The sequence below is a fragment of the Ochotona princeps genome, chromosome 10, assembly GCF_030435755.1.
Source record: "Ochotona princeps isolate mOchPri1 chromosome 10, mOchPri1.hap1, whole genome shotgun sequence".
Taxonomy (NCBI): Eukaryota; Metazoa; Chordata; class Mammalia; order Lagomorpha; family Ochotonidae; genus Ochotona; species Ochotona princeps.
Window position 1 is genome coordinate 41,946,913 of NC_080841.1, and position 18,005 is coordinate 41,964,917.

The 18,005-nt window shown below is 44.0% G+C and overlaps 1 protein-coding gene across 2 annotated transcripts in view; it reads left to right on the forward strand.

Moving 5' to 3' along the window:
- The window catches only part of NTPCR (nucleoside-triphosphatase, cancer-related), a 28,178-nt gene that overhangs the window by 4,253 nt on the left and 5,920 nt on the right, over positions 1–18,005 (forward strand). The window contains exon 4 of one of the 2 annotated variants that reach the window (XM_004578532.4): positions 15,471–15,680. The exons of the other annotated variant lie outside the window; for it this stretch is intronic. Within the exon in view, the coding sequence (XP_004578589.1) occupies positions 15,471–15,680 (210 nt within the window). The remainder of the gene's footprint in view (positions 1–15,470; positions 15,681–18,005) is intronic. 2 annotated transcript variants of the gene reach the window in all.

An 18,005-nucleotide genomic window follows, 5' to 3' on the forward strand; every position in this document is an offset into this window, starting at 1 on the left:
TTTTTTCTTCTTCCTGTGTCTGAGGTAAGGGGCTAGGGGAGAGAAGGGTAAAAGCTGCACCCAGCCTCCCAACTGCCTCAGCACCCAGAGATAGGGAATGGCTACCCTAATTCATCCCAGGGTCCCCAGTGCAGAGCAGGTTCCTAGGGTTCTGGTTAGGTGGTTGCGATAGTTCTCCCAGGATGAGGAAATCTTTTCAAGGTCCATTGGCTGACATATTCCACCTTAGAGACTCAATTTGCCCAGATATTTGCTGCCAGTGCTTGGCAGGGGTAGTTGATCAATTTGTTCTATCCTCCTTCCTCTGTTATGGTACCAGATGCCATCTGCAGGCTCCAAAGGATTGCCATATCCTCCATATGCATTTGGGTATGCTGTCCATTGTTCTTTCTAAGCCACTGAGGAGGCCCAGCTGTAACACTGTACTCCACAGTCACACCACCGATCCTCCAGTTCTCTTTATGGTTGAAGTTCTGAGTCTAATAGTTCAGTTCGGGACATCGCCAAAGAAACTTCTTCTGAAGTGATGCTAGACCTGACTCTCGTGTGCTTGTCAGTATGGGGTCCAGCTCTGTCTGTCACCCACTTCAGCCTGTACACACACTGGTAGTGGCAATAGCTGGGTCAGTTTTGTCTCCATTTCCTCTCTCCTGGGCAAAGCAATGGATGCTGCATCCCAGTCCAACTGTGCCCACCACTTACTTCATCCTTATGTACACCAGTAGGAGCTGCAACCTAGTTGGAGCAACCCCCAATATCCCCTACTAGGCCCGCCCCAGCCCCGGTTCCTGTGCTTACCAGTATGTGTGGCAGACTGGTTCAGACTATCCCAGGTCCCATTCAGTTCTCATACACATCAGTGTTCACTGAAGCCTAGCTCAACCAACTATCCTCACTATCCAGCCCATACCTGTGCTGGTGGATGCCACTTTCTGTCTAGCCAGGCCTGCCCCCAGCCCTGGTTGTCATGCTCACCAGTGGGAATTGAAACCCTTCACAGAGGCACCTGTAGTTTCTCTATTGGGCCCACTCCCAGTCTAAGATCTTACACTCTGCGGGTGGTTCTGCAGTCTAGCTTGACAGGATTTGCTCCCAGTCCCACTGCTTGCCAGCTGATTCTGTGGCAGAGCCCAACTAGCCTGTGCCTATTTTGGTTTATGCATGCACCAATGGGTACAGTCGGGTAGCCTCACCTGACTTTCCCCCTAACCAGGTCACATGCAGGCTAACATGCATTGTATCTTTGCCCAGCCTGGTCTGCCCCTAATCCCAGTTCTCACACTCATCAGTTTGAGCAGTGGCCCAGCAGGGGAGCTCCTTACAGCCCTATTACTGGGCTCACACTCCTCCCCAACCCAGTCTCGTGTGCTGATGGGTGCTACAATCCAATCTGGCATGGCCTGCCTCACCTCGTCATTTGCAGTTTAACAGTGCTGTGGCCTGGCCTGGCCCAACTTACCCCAAGTTCCAGCTCGTGTTGGTGTGCTGCACCCCAGCCCAGCCCAGCCCAGCCAGCCCCTAGTCTTGACTAGTATTGCCTTCTGCCCAGTCCATAGAATGTTGCAGCCTGACCTGGCTCTACTCACCCCAGTTCTAACTCTTGCTGGTGGGTGCTATAGCCTAGTCTGCCCAGTCTTCTCCCATCCCTGGTTCCTGCAAATTTATAGGTGTGATACCCTAGCCTGGCATAGCCCATATTCCACCCTGGCTCCTGCACTTGCCATTGAGCTAAGTTTGGCCTGGCCCTGTCTGGTCTGCCACCCTCCAGAACCAATCCATATATTTGCCAATGGGTGGAGCCACTTTGCCCAGCCTGACCAAAACCCAGGCCTAAATCACATGCTTACCAGCAAGAGCTACGGCCTACCAGGGGAGTTTCCAAAATTCCTCCACCAGGCCCACTTCCAGACCCAGATCTCACATGTGCCAACAGTTCTAAGCCATTACCTGGCATAGTCTGTCCCTCTGAGCTGGCCTTGTATGAACTGATGGATGTTGCAGCCAAGTCCATCCCATACCCCCTTGGCTGTGTCTGTGGGTGCTGCAGCCTGGACTAGCCTGGCCTGTCCTCAACCCCAATACTCATGAGTATCAGAGGGCTCTCTAGTCATGCCTAGCTTCTGTCACTACCCCCAGCTCTTAAGCTAACCAGCAGAAATTGCATTTCCACAGAGGTGGGCCCACATACCACCCACAGAATCTGTCCCTGGACTTGATTCGCTTGAGTGCTGGTTAGTGTCATGACCCAGCCTAATATTACCCAGGCCCTGTTCCAACTCTCACCGGTGTGTATTGTGATCTAGCCCTGCCAGGCAGGCTCCCAGCCCTAACTTTAGTATACACTGGTGGGTGGTGGTAATTGTGAACCATGTTAACTAGCCTAGCTGAGATCTTCCACATGGGCTGGTGTATCTGTCTGACCCATAAAAGTTCTACAGCTTCCACCCTCTGAACTGTTGAGTCCCAGCATCCTTGCTTACCTGCAAGCACAGTGGCTTTGTCAATGGGAGTCCATTAGAAGTCATTCCTCTCCTCTGATATATTCCCACAATGGTCTTCCCTCCCACACATCTCTGATCAATCCATGGACCAAGCACATGGGGAGATCCCCAGACTCACTCTGCCTACCTTGATGCAATTCCCAAGGCCCCTGCCAGCACCATAGCCCCTGGCTCCCCGCAAACCCGCACTCCCAGGAACATGGGGATGGGCCCACACCAGAGGGCAGCAAGCCTGCATGGCCACTGCTTGCCATACACCAGAGGCTCGGGGGAGCACAGCCTGGAACTGGGCCCCTTGTGCCCCATGAAGCAGGGGTCCAGGGGAGCACAGGCCCAGGGCCTGGCTCCTTGTGTGCCGCTGACAACCAGCCCACATAGTGGTTGCTTGCCGCTACGGAACATGGGCCCTGGGAGCTCGGGTCTTAGCAGTGCTTTACTTCTTGTCTGTTGGTTTTTTTATTTCTTGTTGACTCAGTTGTTTTTTGGTATTTTGTCCATTTCATCATTATGTAACTTGTTGACATATGATCTTTCCTTCTTTAATTTCTTAGTTAAGTCTCCTATTCTCTTCTTGGTCAGTGTGGCTAAAGATTTGCCAAATTGGGACCAACTTTTTGGTTTGTTTTCATTGATTATGTATTTTTTTTTTTGTAACCACTTACCTACAATAGTTATTCAGGCTTAGATACATAGTCAGAAACAAAAAAGACGTGTTTTGTCTCAAAACTGTTAGTCTAGTGAGAAATATAGACATTGAACAAGTGAATTGACATTTGTCATTGGTGTTCTGAGGGAAAAGAGCAAGATGCTATGAGAGAAAGAGGAGGAACCAGTTTTTGGCCTGGTGACCAGGAATGCTCTAGGCAGGTGACATTTAAATTGTAAGGAAAAATGGCAGGTTTATTACTTATGAGAAAGAAAGAGCAGACAGTGTGTGTGCGTGTGTGTGTGTGTGTGTGTGTGTGTGTAGTGATGATGGTGGTGGTATTGGCAAGATCTGGGGAGAATATTGTAGATGGCAGGAATAGATGCACTGATACTTTAGATTTTTGGGATAGGATATAGGACAGGAGAAGATAAAAAGGCACAGTTGGTGAGGTGGGTAGGGTCATATCATACAGGGCTCGTAAACTACATTAAGGAATATGGGTTTCATTTGGTATAGAATTACTACTTTGACTTACTTTTGTAAAGCTTGAATGTTATACACCTCTTTCAAGAATGAATTATAGTGCTTCCAGAAGTTTCCATTAAATCAGGAGTAGTCCATTGGCCTGGTTTATTATTCCTACTGGCCTCTCAATCTCATCTTACCATCCTGCAGTCCCACCAGCTCTAACACATTACCCACCCGTGCCAAGGCCATACGAACCTTAGGCCCTTAGCTCTTCCATTTTCTTTGGTTGATACACCCTCTTCCTAGATCCTTTGTCTGCTCTGTTGCATTCAGAGCTCAGCTCAAAATGTGCCACAGAGGACTTTAGTAGTTGTTCAAACCACTGGAGATTTTAGATATTGCCTGCTGGGGGGCAGCCTATAATTTCCGAAGACTGACAGTTATACTGCAGTCTGATTTGTGAAGTCTTATGCTCATCAGAGTCCACATTGTGCTGCTTCATCTCCTCCCTGCCTTGATCTTCCCACCTCCTTTTCTAATTCCTCCTCTTGGAATGGTCTCTCAGACACTGTACTAGGCACAGTTGTGGTCACACTGTTTCGTGGGAGTAGTCAGAGAATTTGGTATTTTTCTAGTTCTTTTCCCATCAAATGCACAACTATACTTATGCTTAAAGGACAAGTGAAATACTTCAAATGAAATTCTAAGTTAAGACTCTGGCTTTGGGCATTGGATCAATACAAAACGATTTTTACGTGCCTTCCTTAGCACACAATCCTGAAAGAAGAGCGTGCACAGCATGGCTAATACCTAGCTGCAGAAGTATTTAAGGGATCATATGCTGACCGCATCAGGAGCTTGCCTCTGTTTTTAGCATGAGAAAGTAAAGAAAAGGAGACCCTTCCCTATCTTTTATGCTCTGATTACAAATATAAACATTCATCTTTCTGAGGGAAAAGTTTCCAGTAGAGGTTACTTTCTCAGTCAGGGTCTTAGATTTCTACGAAGTAGAACATTTTCTCCCATTCCACATATTTTATTGAGGTAAGACATGAGCAGGAATCCATGACTTGCCTTTGGAATAATAATAATAATGATAATTAGCTACACAAAAAAGGAAAGGTATAAGAAAGCAATTTTTTTGACAGTCAAAATGACTGAAGTAAACAGGCAACTTTAGAAACCAGTTATGAAGCAGGAAAAACTCAGTGTAGTTCAGAGATGTTCAGTGTAGTTCATAGTGCTTTCATAGACCTACGAAAATACAGACTTTGATTACAAGTTAAGAAATACTTATCATGTGTAAGAAAAGAAATTTTATTGGTAAAAGATAGTTTGGAATGTTGTGTTTTTCCCTCCCTTTCTCAAATATTATGAAAAGCATAATTCCCTGATTGGGCCAGCAGGGCTCAATCTGTTTACAGGTTAGGGAATAAGAAAGTGGGAGCTGAAAAGCAGGTTGAGGAGAAAGAAGGCCCTGGAAAAGGCTCTGGCACAGCCCGGGTCCCACCTTCCTGGGGGGTTGTTATTACAGTTCCTAAGGCAGGAGTGAGACTGAGCCAGGCCATTGCAGATACCGGTGGGAAATAAGGAAAAATAGAGCATGCTTGGTCTAAAAAAACCTATTTGTACAGTCAGCTGTTTGATGTTTTTCATGCCATGACCATAGTGACATCTTTCCTTATTTAACAAAAGATTGACTTCTTGAGTATTAGAATTCTACATACTCAAGTTAAAAAAAATTGTAAAGAATATGATATAAGTAATTTGTGATTTTATCACTAAGTTAGCCACTGTTAATGTCTTGTGTTCTGCCCTTTTTTCTACACCTGATTTTTTTATTGGGTCATCTGAATTTGGAGACATTCTATATGCAGGTTCATAGGTATAGCTTATCCCTTAATACAACCAAGTGACTTTAGAGTGCTTTCATGACATGGAAGTCTTCAAAACTATGATGTTTTAATGATTGCACAATATTTCACAGTATAATTTTTATCATCTTATTTTCCCACTGGTGGACATTTAGATTATTTATTATGTGCTAGTGTGAGTGACCTTGCAGCCGGACACCCTTTGTATGTGAGTCTGTTTCTCTAGCTGTGATTATCTTCTTGGGAGGGTTCTAAAAGTGGACACTTGTGTCCTCCAGGGCTTTTGCAAGTGCAACTGAGGGCTTCTGTGACCCAGTGCAGGTGCTGGTCATGCTGTGCTGATGCTGTACTGATTTTCATCACAAAACTGTCCTGCTTTGTTTTATTTCTGTTTACGTTCCTAATGAGGCAAAATGTTTTTCCGTTGTTTATTCAGTGTGAATTGTTTCTTCACAATTTTTTCTTTTGGATTAAAGATTCTTATAAGATAAATAACACTGCTGTATTTGTTGATCCCATTGTTTTCAGTTTATCACCTCTGTGGGAGACTGCCTGTGTTTCACCTGTATGTCTCTCCTTTGTGCTTTTGGAATAATTATTTATTTATTTGAGAGGCAGAGGTAGAGCACTATGAGAGAGCTCCCTTCTGTTGGTTCACTCCCCAAAGGCCTGCAATGACCTCAAGTGTCAGCTGTGTCTTGGCCAAAGCCAGGAACTAGGATCGCAATGAATGGGGATAACAACAGTCTACTTACTGTAACTGCTGTATCTCAAGGCTTGCATTAGCAGGAAGCTGTCATCAGGAGTTAGAGCTGGGAATCAAACCCAGGTTCTCCAGTGCGGGATGCAAGTGTTGAGAAAGAGACAGGGGAGGGGAGAGAAATGTTTGAAATGCTAGTTTGCTCCCCCGATGGCCACAATGCCTGGGGTTTGGCCAGACCAAAACTGGGAGCTAGGAGTCATCCAATGTGGGTGCAGGGGACAAAGCATTTTGGCCACCTCACATTACTTTTCCCAGGCCATTTGCAGGTACCTGCATCCAGAAGTAGAGCAGCCAGAATTTGAACCAACACCCATAGGGATGCTTGGGTTGTAGATTGTGGCTTAGTCTGGCTTAGTCTGCTATACCACAATGCTGGTTTTTTAGTGTACTTTTTAAAAGATAGTGCTGTTTTTTAATCTATCTGGATGTATTTTGAATTAACATATAATGAGCCTCTCACTTGATTTTCTTACAGGTACTTAGTTTATTGTAACTGTTAAACCTGTTTCTAATGAATTTATTATGCTTCATAAATTGCAGTTAAAAATAACATGTGGGCCTGGTGCAATAGCCTAGTGGCTAAAGTCCTCACCTTGCATGTGGCAGGATCCTATATGGGTACTGATCCATATCCCAGCTGCTCCAGTTCCTTTCTAGCTCCCTACTTATGGTCTGGGAAACAGTGGAGGACGGGCCAAAGTCTTGGGACCCTGCACCTGCATGGGAGACCTGGAAGAAGCTTCTAGCTCCTGGCTTCAGATTGGCTCAGCTCCGGCTGTTGTGGCCAGTTGGGGAGTGAACCAGTGGACAGAAGATCTTTCTCTCTGTCTCTCTTTCTCTCTGTAAATTGCCTTTCTAATAAAAAAAAATGCATGTATGTATAACATTATAATCTTTTAGGGTTCTCTGTTCTTTTCCTTTGATCTGTTTTCTTCTTGCATCCATACTAGGCCATTTTAATTACTATATTAACTATTTGCATTATTAAAAAAAATTTGTCTTGCTTATTCTTCCAAATTTTAGTTGTGAGAAGTGACTTAAACATCAGTCCTGAAGATTGATAAGACCCCCACCACTTGGACTTGGCGCCGTTTTCCTCACAGCCCTGTTTTCCAATAATTTGCTGTAACTTTGTAGCCCTGTTCCCACCAATCTGCTGTAACCTTGTGGCATCATACCTGAAGGCTCTATTCACCAGTCCCCTGCAGCCCCTCCCCCTAGTACCTGCCTACTGCTACATGTACCAATCCCTCATGACCCGCCCATAGCCCTATCCACCAATCTGCCACGTCCCCATGATACCCACCCCAGCCGAAGAGGCATGCTCCCAAGGGCATGCCATCCTTTCTTGCTTACTTTTTCTTGCTGGATTAAAACCTCCTGTATGGCTTGATGCATCTGGTATTTTGGGTTTGTAGTAGTAAACTGAAAAGAGCTAATGCCTAGCAGAGACAATGCTGGAAAGAACCAACAGTAGTAGTGTTGGTGGTAATGCTGATGGTAGTAAGTAGTGGCATAGTAGTTATTCAGTTATTGAGTAAAAGCCACATTCCAGATGCATACTTGCTTAATCCCAAAAACACCATCACCATGATCATGTCTTACAAATGAGGAAATGGCAGGGGGACAGGAGGAGGCTTATATCTCAACGCTGAAGACTCACGGATTCTCACCAAGGACCATCAGTACGAGCACTAAGGACAACATCCCAACTGCCACGGAGACCACAGGGAATTGGAGTGCCTTCGGAGGCCAAGAACTCTGAGGTCATCCACTCACGCTTGGATCCACCACATGGGATGAAAGAGATCCAAATCCTTCCTCGCAGGATCCAAGGGCATCAGAACAACAGCCAGGAGCCCTGAGCAGTCTGCAGAAACAGAAGAACAGTAAACTTCCTTCGGGACTCGGGAGAGGAGCTTTCTCTGGTACTCGCTTGGTTCCAACCTTGAGTCCCCACCCTCTCTTGCAATGACCTCAGGATAGCTCCAGAAACCCCTCAAAACAAACAAACAAACAAACAAAACTCCAGAATAGATAGACAGAGAACAACAAGGAAAGCTTGGAATCAAACAGGAAACAGTCAGCATGGATTCACTTATGCCTTACTAAGTAGGACACAAAGATTGGTTACTCCTCACTAGGGTATTGAGGATTTCTCTGCACACCCCTCCTAAAACTGTTCTGCACCTAAACTGTTGACATATGTCTTGTTAGAGTTATAAGCCAGTCTAGACTACCCGGGAAAAAAAGCCAAGTTCAGCAAAATTATGCTTCAAGGCTATAAAATGCTAAATACTATAATGAAAATAGACACGAGACAGCTGAATAGTAATCTACAGCCATTTTAAGGTGTATAGAACCCAGTCGTGTATAAACTAAAATTGAAATGTCAATGAAGGAGTCACAGGATGTGGTTAAGAACTTGCATTTTTTTAACATATTGGTTACTCAATATTTTATGTCAATTAATTCCACGTTATAAATTGTTGCTGATGTTATGTCGGGGCTTTTAATTGATCGGGATGATATTCTGCCGGCTCTACCTTCAGACCAGAGATGGTCTCCCCAAGAAACCGTTGAACTTATCTGGACAGTAAGATGCTGGACTCTATTGCCTGGTATATGCTTGCAATGAAAGAATCTCAACTGATCTTGAACTGTGGTAATGCAGCAAGATGGAGGAATCCACCATGGGGGGAGGATTTGGGGAGGGGTGGGGAGAATCCCAGTACCTATAAAACTGTGTCACATAATGCAATGTAATTAAAAAATAAATTAAAAAAAAAAACAAATGAGGAAATGGAGGCACAAAGTAGAAAGTAAGTTGTGCTGGGGCACACAGCTTGTAAACAGTAGAGCTGATATGAACTGTAGAATCAAGACTTCATTCTCCATTAAGGGAAAATCTTATGTGAAGTGATTAGAACTTTATAAAAACTATAGTAATTTTGATGTAAAGGACATCTTAATATTCAAGAAGTCTTCATTCTCTGCAGCCAAAAATAGTCTCTTTTTCTCTCCATTATCTTTTTTAAAGCTCTTCCTGGTGAGATTATTCATAGGAATCTTCTGTTTTCTAAAGCTACTATAATTAGGATTATGTTTTAGTTTTCTAATGAGCAAGGCTTATAGGATAATGTTGGCCTTTTTCATAATGGTATTTTTGACAGCTACACAGAGCACCTTATGAAAATTTGATGCAATGTAAGATTTAACACTGTTTTTCAATATACCTCCTACTCACATGAAAAGGTAATAGTGGATTGAATTTTAAAGAACAAAGGACATCAGCTCACAGCTGTTTTGTAGACTGAACAATAGCAATTTTTGCAAAGGTCCATGGAAGGAATAGTAAGTTAGAATGAGAATGTTGTATTTTCCTATTTTAATCAAAATAAGCCTGTGAAGTTTATTTTTGAGAACAGGATCCGATTTAGATTCTGAAATAGATTCTGCTTCAGATCATCAAAAGTTCATTTGGAAGAGATGAGAGGACTGTTGTCTGGGAAAGGTTATTTTTTAACACTTGACCTGGCAGTACCACTGGGTGTTGAAGGCCACTGGGCTTTTGAAAGAATTGAGAAAAATCAAGTGTAGTTAGGACGCAATCTTGAAAGCTTGGCAAGAGCCTCAGCCTTGCTTTGGTGTTTCCTTCAGCATAGTTACCAAGAGTGGAATGTGTTTCTTTGTTCTTCTGCAGTTTCTGTTTCTCTGTGTCACTATTACATGTTTAAATTGCAAGGTCAGCAGACAGATTATTCTGCTGCAGACATGAAAATTAGTTTTAAGGTAGTCATTAAAAACAGTGACCGATAATGGGAAGATGAGCTGAACATTCAGTATGAGGTTGGCTCTGCAGTTCATCCTGCAGGATCTGTGTGATGACTCTGTCTGCTGGTCTCACTCATTGCTACTGTACAGGGGCTGAGTGTTTGTAATTTCGCATTACTGGCTATGGTGTAGTTCTGTGGGTTTACATGCTGAGCAGGCTTTTGCCCTGGGTAAAGACACTCACTTTGGTAGACTTCTTGCAGCCTACTCTCAAGAAACATGGAAAAGTCAAATGTGCCTTTAGTGGGACTAGAATTGAGTTTTTGTGAACTGTTGCCTCCTTTTGCATCCCTGCTTTGTGCTGTTTGCCTCACACCCTTCTCTCCTCCCATACCTCCCACACATGTGAGGGTAAAGCTCTACAGTCTCTTAGAAGGAAATTCCCACATGATCAATCATCTGAAGAGTTCTTGAATCTGTTTTTTTGAGAAAGTACCTATATGTTAATTTTCCTTTTTATTCACTAATTCTACTTTTTAAAACTTTATTTGGATATAATTTTACTTTTAAAGTTATAAGAACATGAGTAGTGGAAAAGCACTGAGAATTTATCCAGAGTAAACTATTTAAAAACAAAACCTTTAAAAATTTTATTTGCAGGACAGAGAAAGCAGTAGAGAGGGAGAAACAGAGACAGAACTCTCATCCACTGGTTCTGGCCGTCCCCATATGGTCCCCGTATGATCCACTGGCGATCTCCATATTGCCACGACAGCTGGGCATGGGACAAGGACAAAATTTGGAGCAAGGACCTCAAAAGGGTTGCCTGTGTGGGTAACAGGAGCCCAGTTACTTCAGCCCTCCCTGCTGTTTCCCAGGGTCTGCAGGAGCTAGAGCTAGGGGTAGAACTTAGACACCTCCAGTGTGGAAAGCAGGATTCTTAACTCCTAGGCTAAATGCTCATTTTTCAACTATTTCTAACACTTTTAACTCAATCTCCCTTATTGTTTTCTTACTCTGTGTGTATATAAATATATGAAATGGGGAGGGGAGATTACATTGTGCCAGGTTAAGCTGATGCTTATGATGTCAGCATTCCTTATTGGTAAACCAGTTTGAGTCCCACTTGCTGTATTTCTGATCCAGAGTCACATGATCTTAACTCTGACTCTGTCCTTGTACTTTGTGACTTTGGGTAGTCATTTAACCCCCTGACTGCTTTTCTTCATCTATAAAACAGAGATGCTGATACCTGCTCTGTGAGGTTACCAGGAGGACTAAACACACATGTGAGGTCAAATTCCTTAACCCCTGGCTTTTCTGAGGCACTTACAAAAGGAATAGCTCTGGCTGTTTTTCCTTTGGAGTTGAGTAAGGTACTGCTGCCCTGGCTGGGGCCTCAGAAACCCAGGGACCAGAGTGAGGCCATATATCTGTTGTAGACTCCCAGGAATCTAGGTTTCCAGGCTGGTTCAGAGGTCCCAGGATCAGAGGAGTACCAGCTTCTTCTTCCCACTGAGCTGTCATCCAATAAATGATGTTTTGGTTCCAGGATAGTTCTCTCAGCTTGGGGAATACCAGGGCAATGTTAGAGTGCTCTGGGTCAGGTTGTTAGGTGAGCACCAGGGCCTCAGGACAAGTCAGCTTGAGCCTTGGGGTGGATATTTCTGGCCTGGCTGGGGGAGGAGCTGCAGCCAGAGTGGGCCTAAGTAGGGAAATGCCAGCTTAGAAGACGTATTCGTCCGGCGGTCTAGACATCTTGTCCCTAGCTCCTCCTTGGAGACACACAGTTCACATGCCACATGACTGTGAAGGAATTCTGAAATTTGAAGGTTCAGAATAAACAGCAAGAGAGTCTGACTGGGGCCCTGAATTTTTAGCAAACTTCAGGGAGTGAGGTCTTGTGAGCTGGCTCAGCCCTGGCTGCTGTGGCCACCATTTGCCTGTCTTTCTGCTAGCCCAGGATATGTGACTCTTGGGAAAGAACAGGCCTACCACCTGACTTCTGGTGTACATTTGCTTCAACACTTGGTGTCCCAGATGGACAAGCTCAGAAACCACTCAGCATAATATTTTTTAAATATGTTCATTAATACCAGAAATATATATTATGCAAATAATTCAGAATATGGCAAAATCTGCTTTAATTAGATTCATATAAAGAAAAGACAAAAAAACCCACACATGTTATTTTTAAGTTTCTGATATAACCACTACAAAATATTTTGTTGCTCTAAGTCAGTTTAATTTTTCTGGAAAGCAAAGTAGCTGAGTGCCACCAGAACTATACAGTTATTCATGATTTCTCTTACCCTTGGCTATTCATGCTGGGCTTCATCTTAGAGAAAAACCTTCCCTCTCAGAACAAAGCAACCAAAAATGTGCTGTGTGGACACAAATTTTCCTTATTCTTTAAGGCTGAAAATTTATTAAATCAGCTGAAATGGAACCAAAAAGAAGGGCATGGACAGAGTGGCTGGGTGTGCGACACAGGACCACAAGTACAGCCCTTACAAGTGATGCTTCTGTGGAGGGTGAGAGTGGATGAGAATGTATGCCCTGACTGATATGTGAACCCAGGTGATGTGTACACAGTGACGGTAACCACGTGGCCGAGAGCTACCTTCGAGGTGTCAGACTCCTCCCTTATTCCAACAGCTTCCAGTTCCTGTGGGAGCTCAGTATTCTCCCACTTGTGGATGGAGGCCAGGTAGTAGTGCTTGACCACCCTCCACCTAGGCCCTTGCAACTTGTACTGATTTGCCTCCAGCTGCTCAGCATTTGGAGCAGTGACACAAGGTGAATGCTGGGTCACTGATAATATTTCTTCTAACATGGCTTGAATTCCAATGGAAATAAAATAATTCTGAACATAATATTGATTCCTTTCTTAAGCTCCTGAGTTCATATGCTGTTTAGAGACACAAGCCATGAGTTCTCAGGCATCTCATGTCTGTCTCTCAATGGTATAAATAATTATTCATTAAAAATTGCACACTTTTTTTGAGATTCCCAGTTTCTATATTATAAAAATTCCTAGTTCTGAACAGAATGAAGATAATCATTTCCATTTGTAACATATACATATGTCTTCAAATATCTTTGTACTGAAAATATAGATGAGCTCTCACTGGTGAATGTTCTGGAAGATTACAGGAAGGGATGTTGTTGTACAGCCATATGCTTTATCCCTTCACATGTGTATTCACATACACGGAGGCATGTTTATGTAATCATTCAAATGCATGCTTTAATATTACTTTTTCTTGTATGATTTGGCAGTGGCAGCTTTTGGATCTGTCATTTTGATGTGTCAGAATAGCTTTAGATGGTAGCCACCAGTAAGACAACCTCCACAATGATTCACTGTCTCAGAGGCAGCAGCATGCCCCGATCCTACTTGGTAAGGGGTCAGCTGGAATGCCTTGCTGCCAGAAAGGCAGAAATCTTCCTGTGGGATTTATCAGCACAGACAGGTGACAGGTGACTAAAAGCTATTGTATGTCTCCCAGATTGGACACACACTTTTGAAAGAGAAACGTGGCATGCCAAGTATCTTACTGCATTGTGTGCTCTCCCTGCCTCCCCACTGCCACCTGTGTAGGGTGCCCTAGGTTTCCATCTCTCATCATTCCAGCATCATCCACTTCCACAGAGAAGGCAACCATGGGACACTATGTGCACCAAGAGGGGAGACCCGCTATGTGTTCAGATAATTAATTACAGCAGGGACACTGACATTAGGCCATTATTCAAACCCTTCTTGCTTAATTATGGTGGACCCATTCTTGTGCTTTCTGCTCCTAAAATGAGTGGGTGAACATAGCATATGTGTTCCCTAATAAGTAAGAAGGAAGTGTGAGGGACACTGCTCTCATGCTTCCCTCCCATTGCAACCTGGTTGTAGACCCCGCCCATTTCTCATACTGTCTGTTCCACACTATGTCTGATATGTCGTCTGGACTATACATGGCCCCAGACATTCTTGCACAACTTGTCATCCTTCCTGGCATAGGCTCTTGGCTGTGAAACAAAATATCTACCACATTGTGCCCCATTTGAGGCCTTCAAGATCTGCCCTCCTGTTCCTGGCTGCCACATGCATGTTTCCCCTAGTGACACAATACCCTACATTGCTTTGGTGTTTGAGGTTTCAGGAAAATCTAACTTACTTCAGGCTGGCACTCAGGATTGCCATGCTGCATTACCTCAGGAACAGCACCTTGTAAACCAGCTTTATGTACAGTTTTCACAAAGATTGTTTATACACGGGTATGTAAAATGGAGTTGTCATTTGGCATTCATTTAAGTGTTTCTTGTATGTTCTGTTGTGTCCCTTGTGAGGGAGTCATTCTGGAGAGGACTTGTCCATTCATTGCCTGGTGACTATGTAGCAAATTACTCCCAAGCATAGCAGCTTAGGCAGAAAATGTGCTTTTACAGGGTCTGAGGGGTGGGAATGCAGGTTCAGTTTAGCAGGTGATTCTGGCTGAGGGGCTCTCATGAGCTGTAGGCAGGGTGTCTGCAGGGACTGCGATCCTCTCATGGGTCCCTGGAAGGATCTGCCTCAGAGCTTACTCATGTGCTGGCTGGTAGGCTCTTCCTCTCTGGCTGGACGCATTTGGCCTCAGTGCTTACCACATGGACATGCCTATCCTCAAAGTGAGAAGGCTGCCTTCCCCAGAGTAAGTGGTCTTAGAAAGGATGCCGAAGACAGAAACAGCAAACTTCTTTTTCCCTGACACCAAAAGTGACATGCCATTACTTCTGCCATATTCTATTGGACACACAGACTGCCTTGTTCTATGGGAGAGGGCTGTGCATGGAATTAGCAGAACCCTTGGATGCTGGCTGCCAATCCTATTCTGAGTAGGATTTTCAAGGCAGTAGTGGACATGGACCGGACTGAGTCATTAGGAAAAGGAATCTGAGATCTAAAGTGTACCATTGAGCTCATTTGTTTTTCCTTTTCAACTAAAGAAGGAAAGACTCCTTCCCTTTCCATTTTTATTTTTTTTCCATGAACACTCATGGATCAAATTATGAAATGTGTCTGCCTGTGACAGATTTTCTCAACAAATAGGAACATTCTCATGACTCAAAAGAGAGATGGGTATTATTAATAAGGGAGAACTATTATTGATAAACATCACTGTCATTTAATTTAAACTCAGGGAGTTCAGGAGTCATTTGTTTTTATAAACTGTCTAGGAAAAACTCGTTGACTTGGGGAATTGAATTTTCTGGGTGCTGTAGCTCCAAGGGAGCCCTTCTGAGACTAGTCCTCCTTGACATGCTTTGTGTAGGCTATAAGGAGCATCTCGTGTCTGGTAAAGTGCTAATTCATCATGTGACTGCCAGTGGGTGACTGATGGGTCAGGATCGAGGGCCCTTTGGCTAATGTGACTCGGCTTCCTTGTTCCTGTCTTTGTCATCCTCAGGCAAGCTCCAGCAGCAGCCCAGGGCAGAGAGTGTGTGTCATTGATGAGATTGGGAAGATGGAGCTCTTCAGTCAGCCCTTCATCCAGGCTGTTCATCAGACACTGTCCACCCCAGGAACCATAATTCTTGGCACAATCCCAGTCCCTAAGGGAAAGCCGCTGACCCTTGTGGAGGAAATAAGAAGCAGAAGTGACGTCAAAGTGTTCAGTGTGAGTATGTTGAGCACAGCCAGTCCTCCACCTGAGACGACCTGTGCCTTATCATTTGTCTTTGGCTTTAGACTACTGTTTTTTCCTCCTACATGGGAATATAGGTGAGTCTGATCTGGATATTTGCAAAACTTATCATACTCCCTATTCTGGCTGCCTTCTACCACCTCCTGCCAGACAACAGGATCTCTTAGCTTCACATCACCTGCGCAGCAGAAACCCTTGTTCTAAGCTTGCCTCCTCTCAGACTAAAGGATCAGGGTGGGATACCGATGCACATAAATATAGTTTTGTTTCAAAAGTTTCCCTTTTCAGCTGACCCACTTCTGCTAATGAGGAGACGAGGCTGTGGTTAAAGTTGGAAGCACAGCTTCCAGATGATACAGAGTAGCCTTGTTCAAAAGGACCTCCCGCCATGCTAGAAATATTCTGGCTGGACTGTACAACACAGTGGCCCCTAGTCACATGTGGCTGTTTATTTTAAAGTTAATTATATTTAAATAATGAGTCACACTGGGCACACTTGGCTACCACATGGAATGGTACAACTATAGCATCCTACTATCCTACTGCTCCAACTGAGGTTTGTAGACTGACTGTATGAGCGGTACTTGGTAGCTTGTGAGACATGCGTGTCTGTCTTGCCTTCCCCTAAGGAACTGAACTCGATGAGAGTGGGCTCAGTGATCTGAGTTTTAACAAGGTTTCAGGTGGTTCTCAGGTTTGAGAGGCATAGCTGTAGGTTACAAGTGAGAGCAGAGGAGTTAGGCATCTTGTACTAACCAGTGCTGGTGCCTGAGTCAGTGGTGAGGGCATCTTGCAGTGGTGCTGACACTGCCTAAATCCTTTCCTTTCTTCTTCCAGCCAGAATCATATGTTGTCCCTCTTGCCCCACCTTATTACACCCACACTTGACCCTCTTTAGAAGCTCCCTGGCCCTGCAGATGCCAGGGAGCAGGTTATCAAGTCAGAGGCAGGGCTGCTCTAGCAGGGAGAGTGTGAAGGGTAAGCTCTGGCTACAAAACACTCCTGAGCACATATATTACCAATGAAAATATTCCCGTGGCCCATGGCCCGAGTGAGACATTCACTTGTTTGCAAAGTATCCTGGAAATGGTAGTAAACAGGCATTAGGATTAGACAAGCCAGACTGGGAAACATGTGCATTCCTTCATTTAATCATTCATTTGGTGAATATTGATGAAACCGTGTGCCAAGTGTCATCCTCAGTCTTGCTGATACTGTGACATAGTCCAAGACTGACAAGTTCATACCCTCCTGGGGCTTACATCCTAGTGCAGGGCCAGATTTTAAAATGTGAGCAGGCAAAGTAAGTGATTCAGATATATTGAAAAAGTCAGTGGAAAGAAGTCAGGAAAATGTGGTAGCTGGGGGCCAGACTGGAGGAGTGATTGGGGAATATCTCTGGTAAGTGAACTTGAGCTGAGAGCCTAGAGGCACGAGCGTTCACACCCTCAAGAGCAGCATCCTTGATTGCACATAGCTTTCTCAGCCTCCGACTTTACAAGGCTGCCATATGAGAAGTTTTAGTTGTGAGAGTAGTTTCTGTAGAAATAGAGGCAACAAAGAGCGAATGGTCATGAAATAAAATGAGTTTTCAGGCCAGATAGCTTCCAGGCGTAAGACTGGGAAATTAACTAGTGTTAAGCACCAGGGACTGGCTATCTCTGCAAACTAATCTAACCTAAAAGTCCTAAGGAGGGATTGAGGAGAGTCAGCTGTTAACTGCAGAAATAAATGTTGTATCTTAACACCACATTTCCTTTTCTCTTTAAAACTGGAAGTTATTCTTCAGACAAAATAATCATCGATCTTAATGATCTGTAAATAAAGTAATTAGCCCCAAGTTAATTATGTAAGGAGCCGATATACCCTGTTATTCTTGTGCTGTTTGAGGGCTTGTGTGGTCCTTGTGCACGCTTTAGGGATTGGATGTAATATAGTTTTGGGTCCTGTCCATTTTTAACATGCAGTGAAGTATCTAAATTTTTTCAGAGGAGTCTTTGCATCTAGCATTTACTCTGTATACAGGCCATGTAAAGCATGTACCCTTTGGTCCAGAAAACAAAACGAAACAGATTACACTGCACTGTGTGACCATTATCCCATCTTCTATCCTGTATGATGCTACTTTACTTTCCCTTAGTCTATTTAATATGATCAGTAATAAGGGTGGTCTTTTCTTTTGCTTCCTCTCAATTTTTCTTTTAAGAAAAAAAAAAAAAAAAAAAAAAAACTATTGGAGTGTTAAGGTGATATCCCAGGCTGTCTTTCTTCCATGGTCAGCCAGGTACGGGGAGGCAC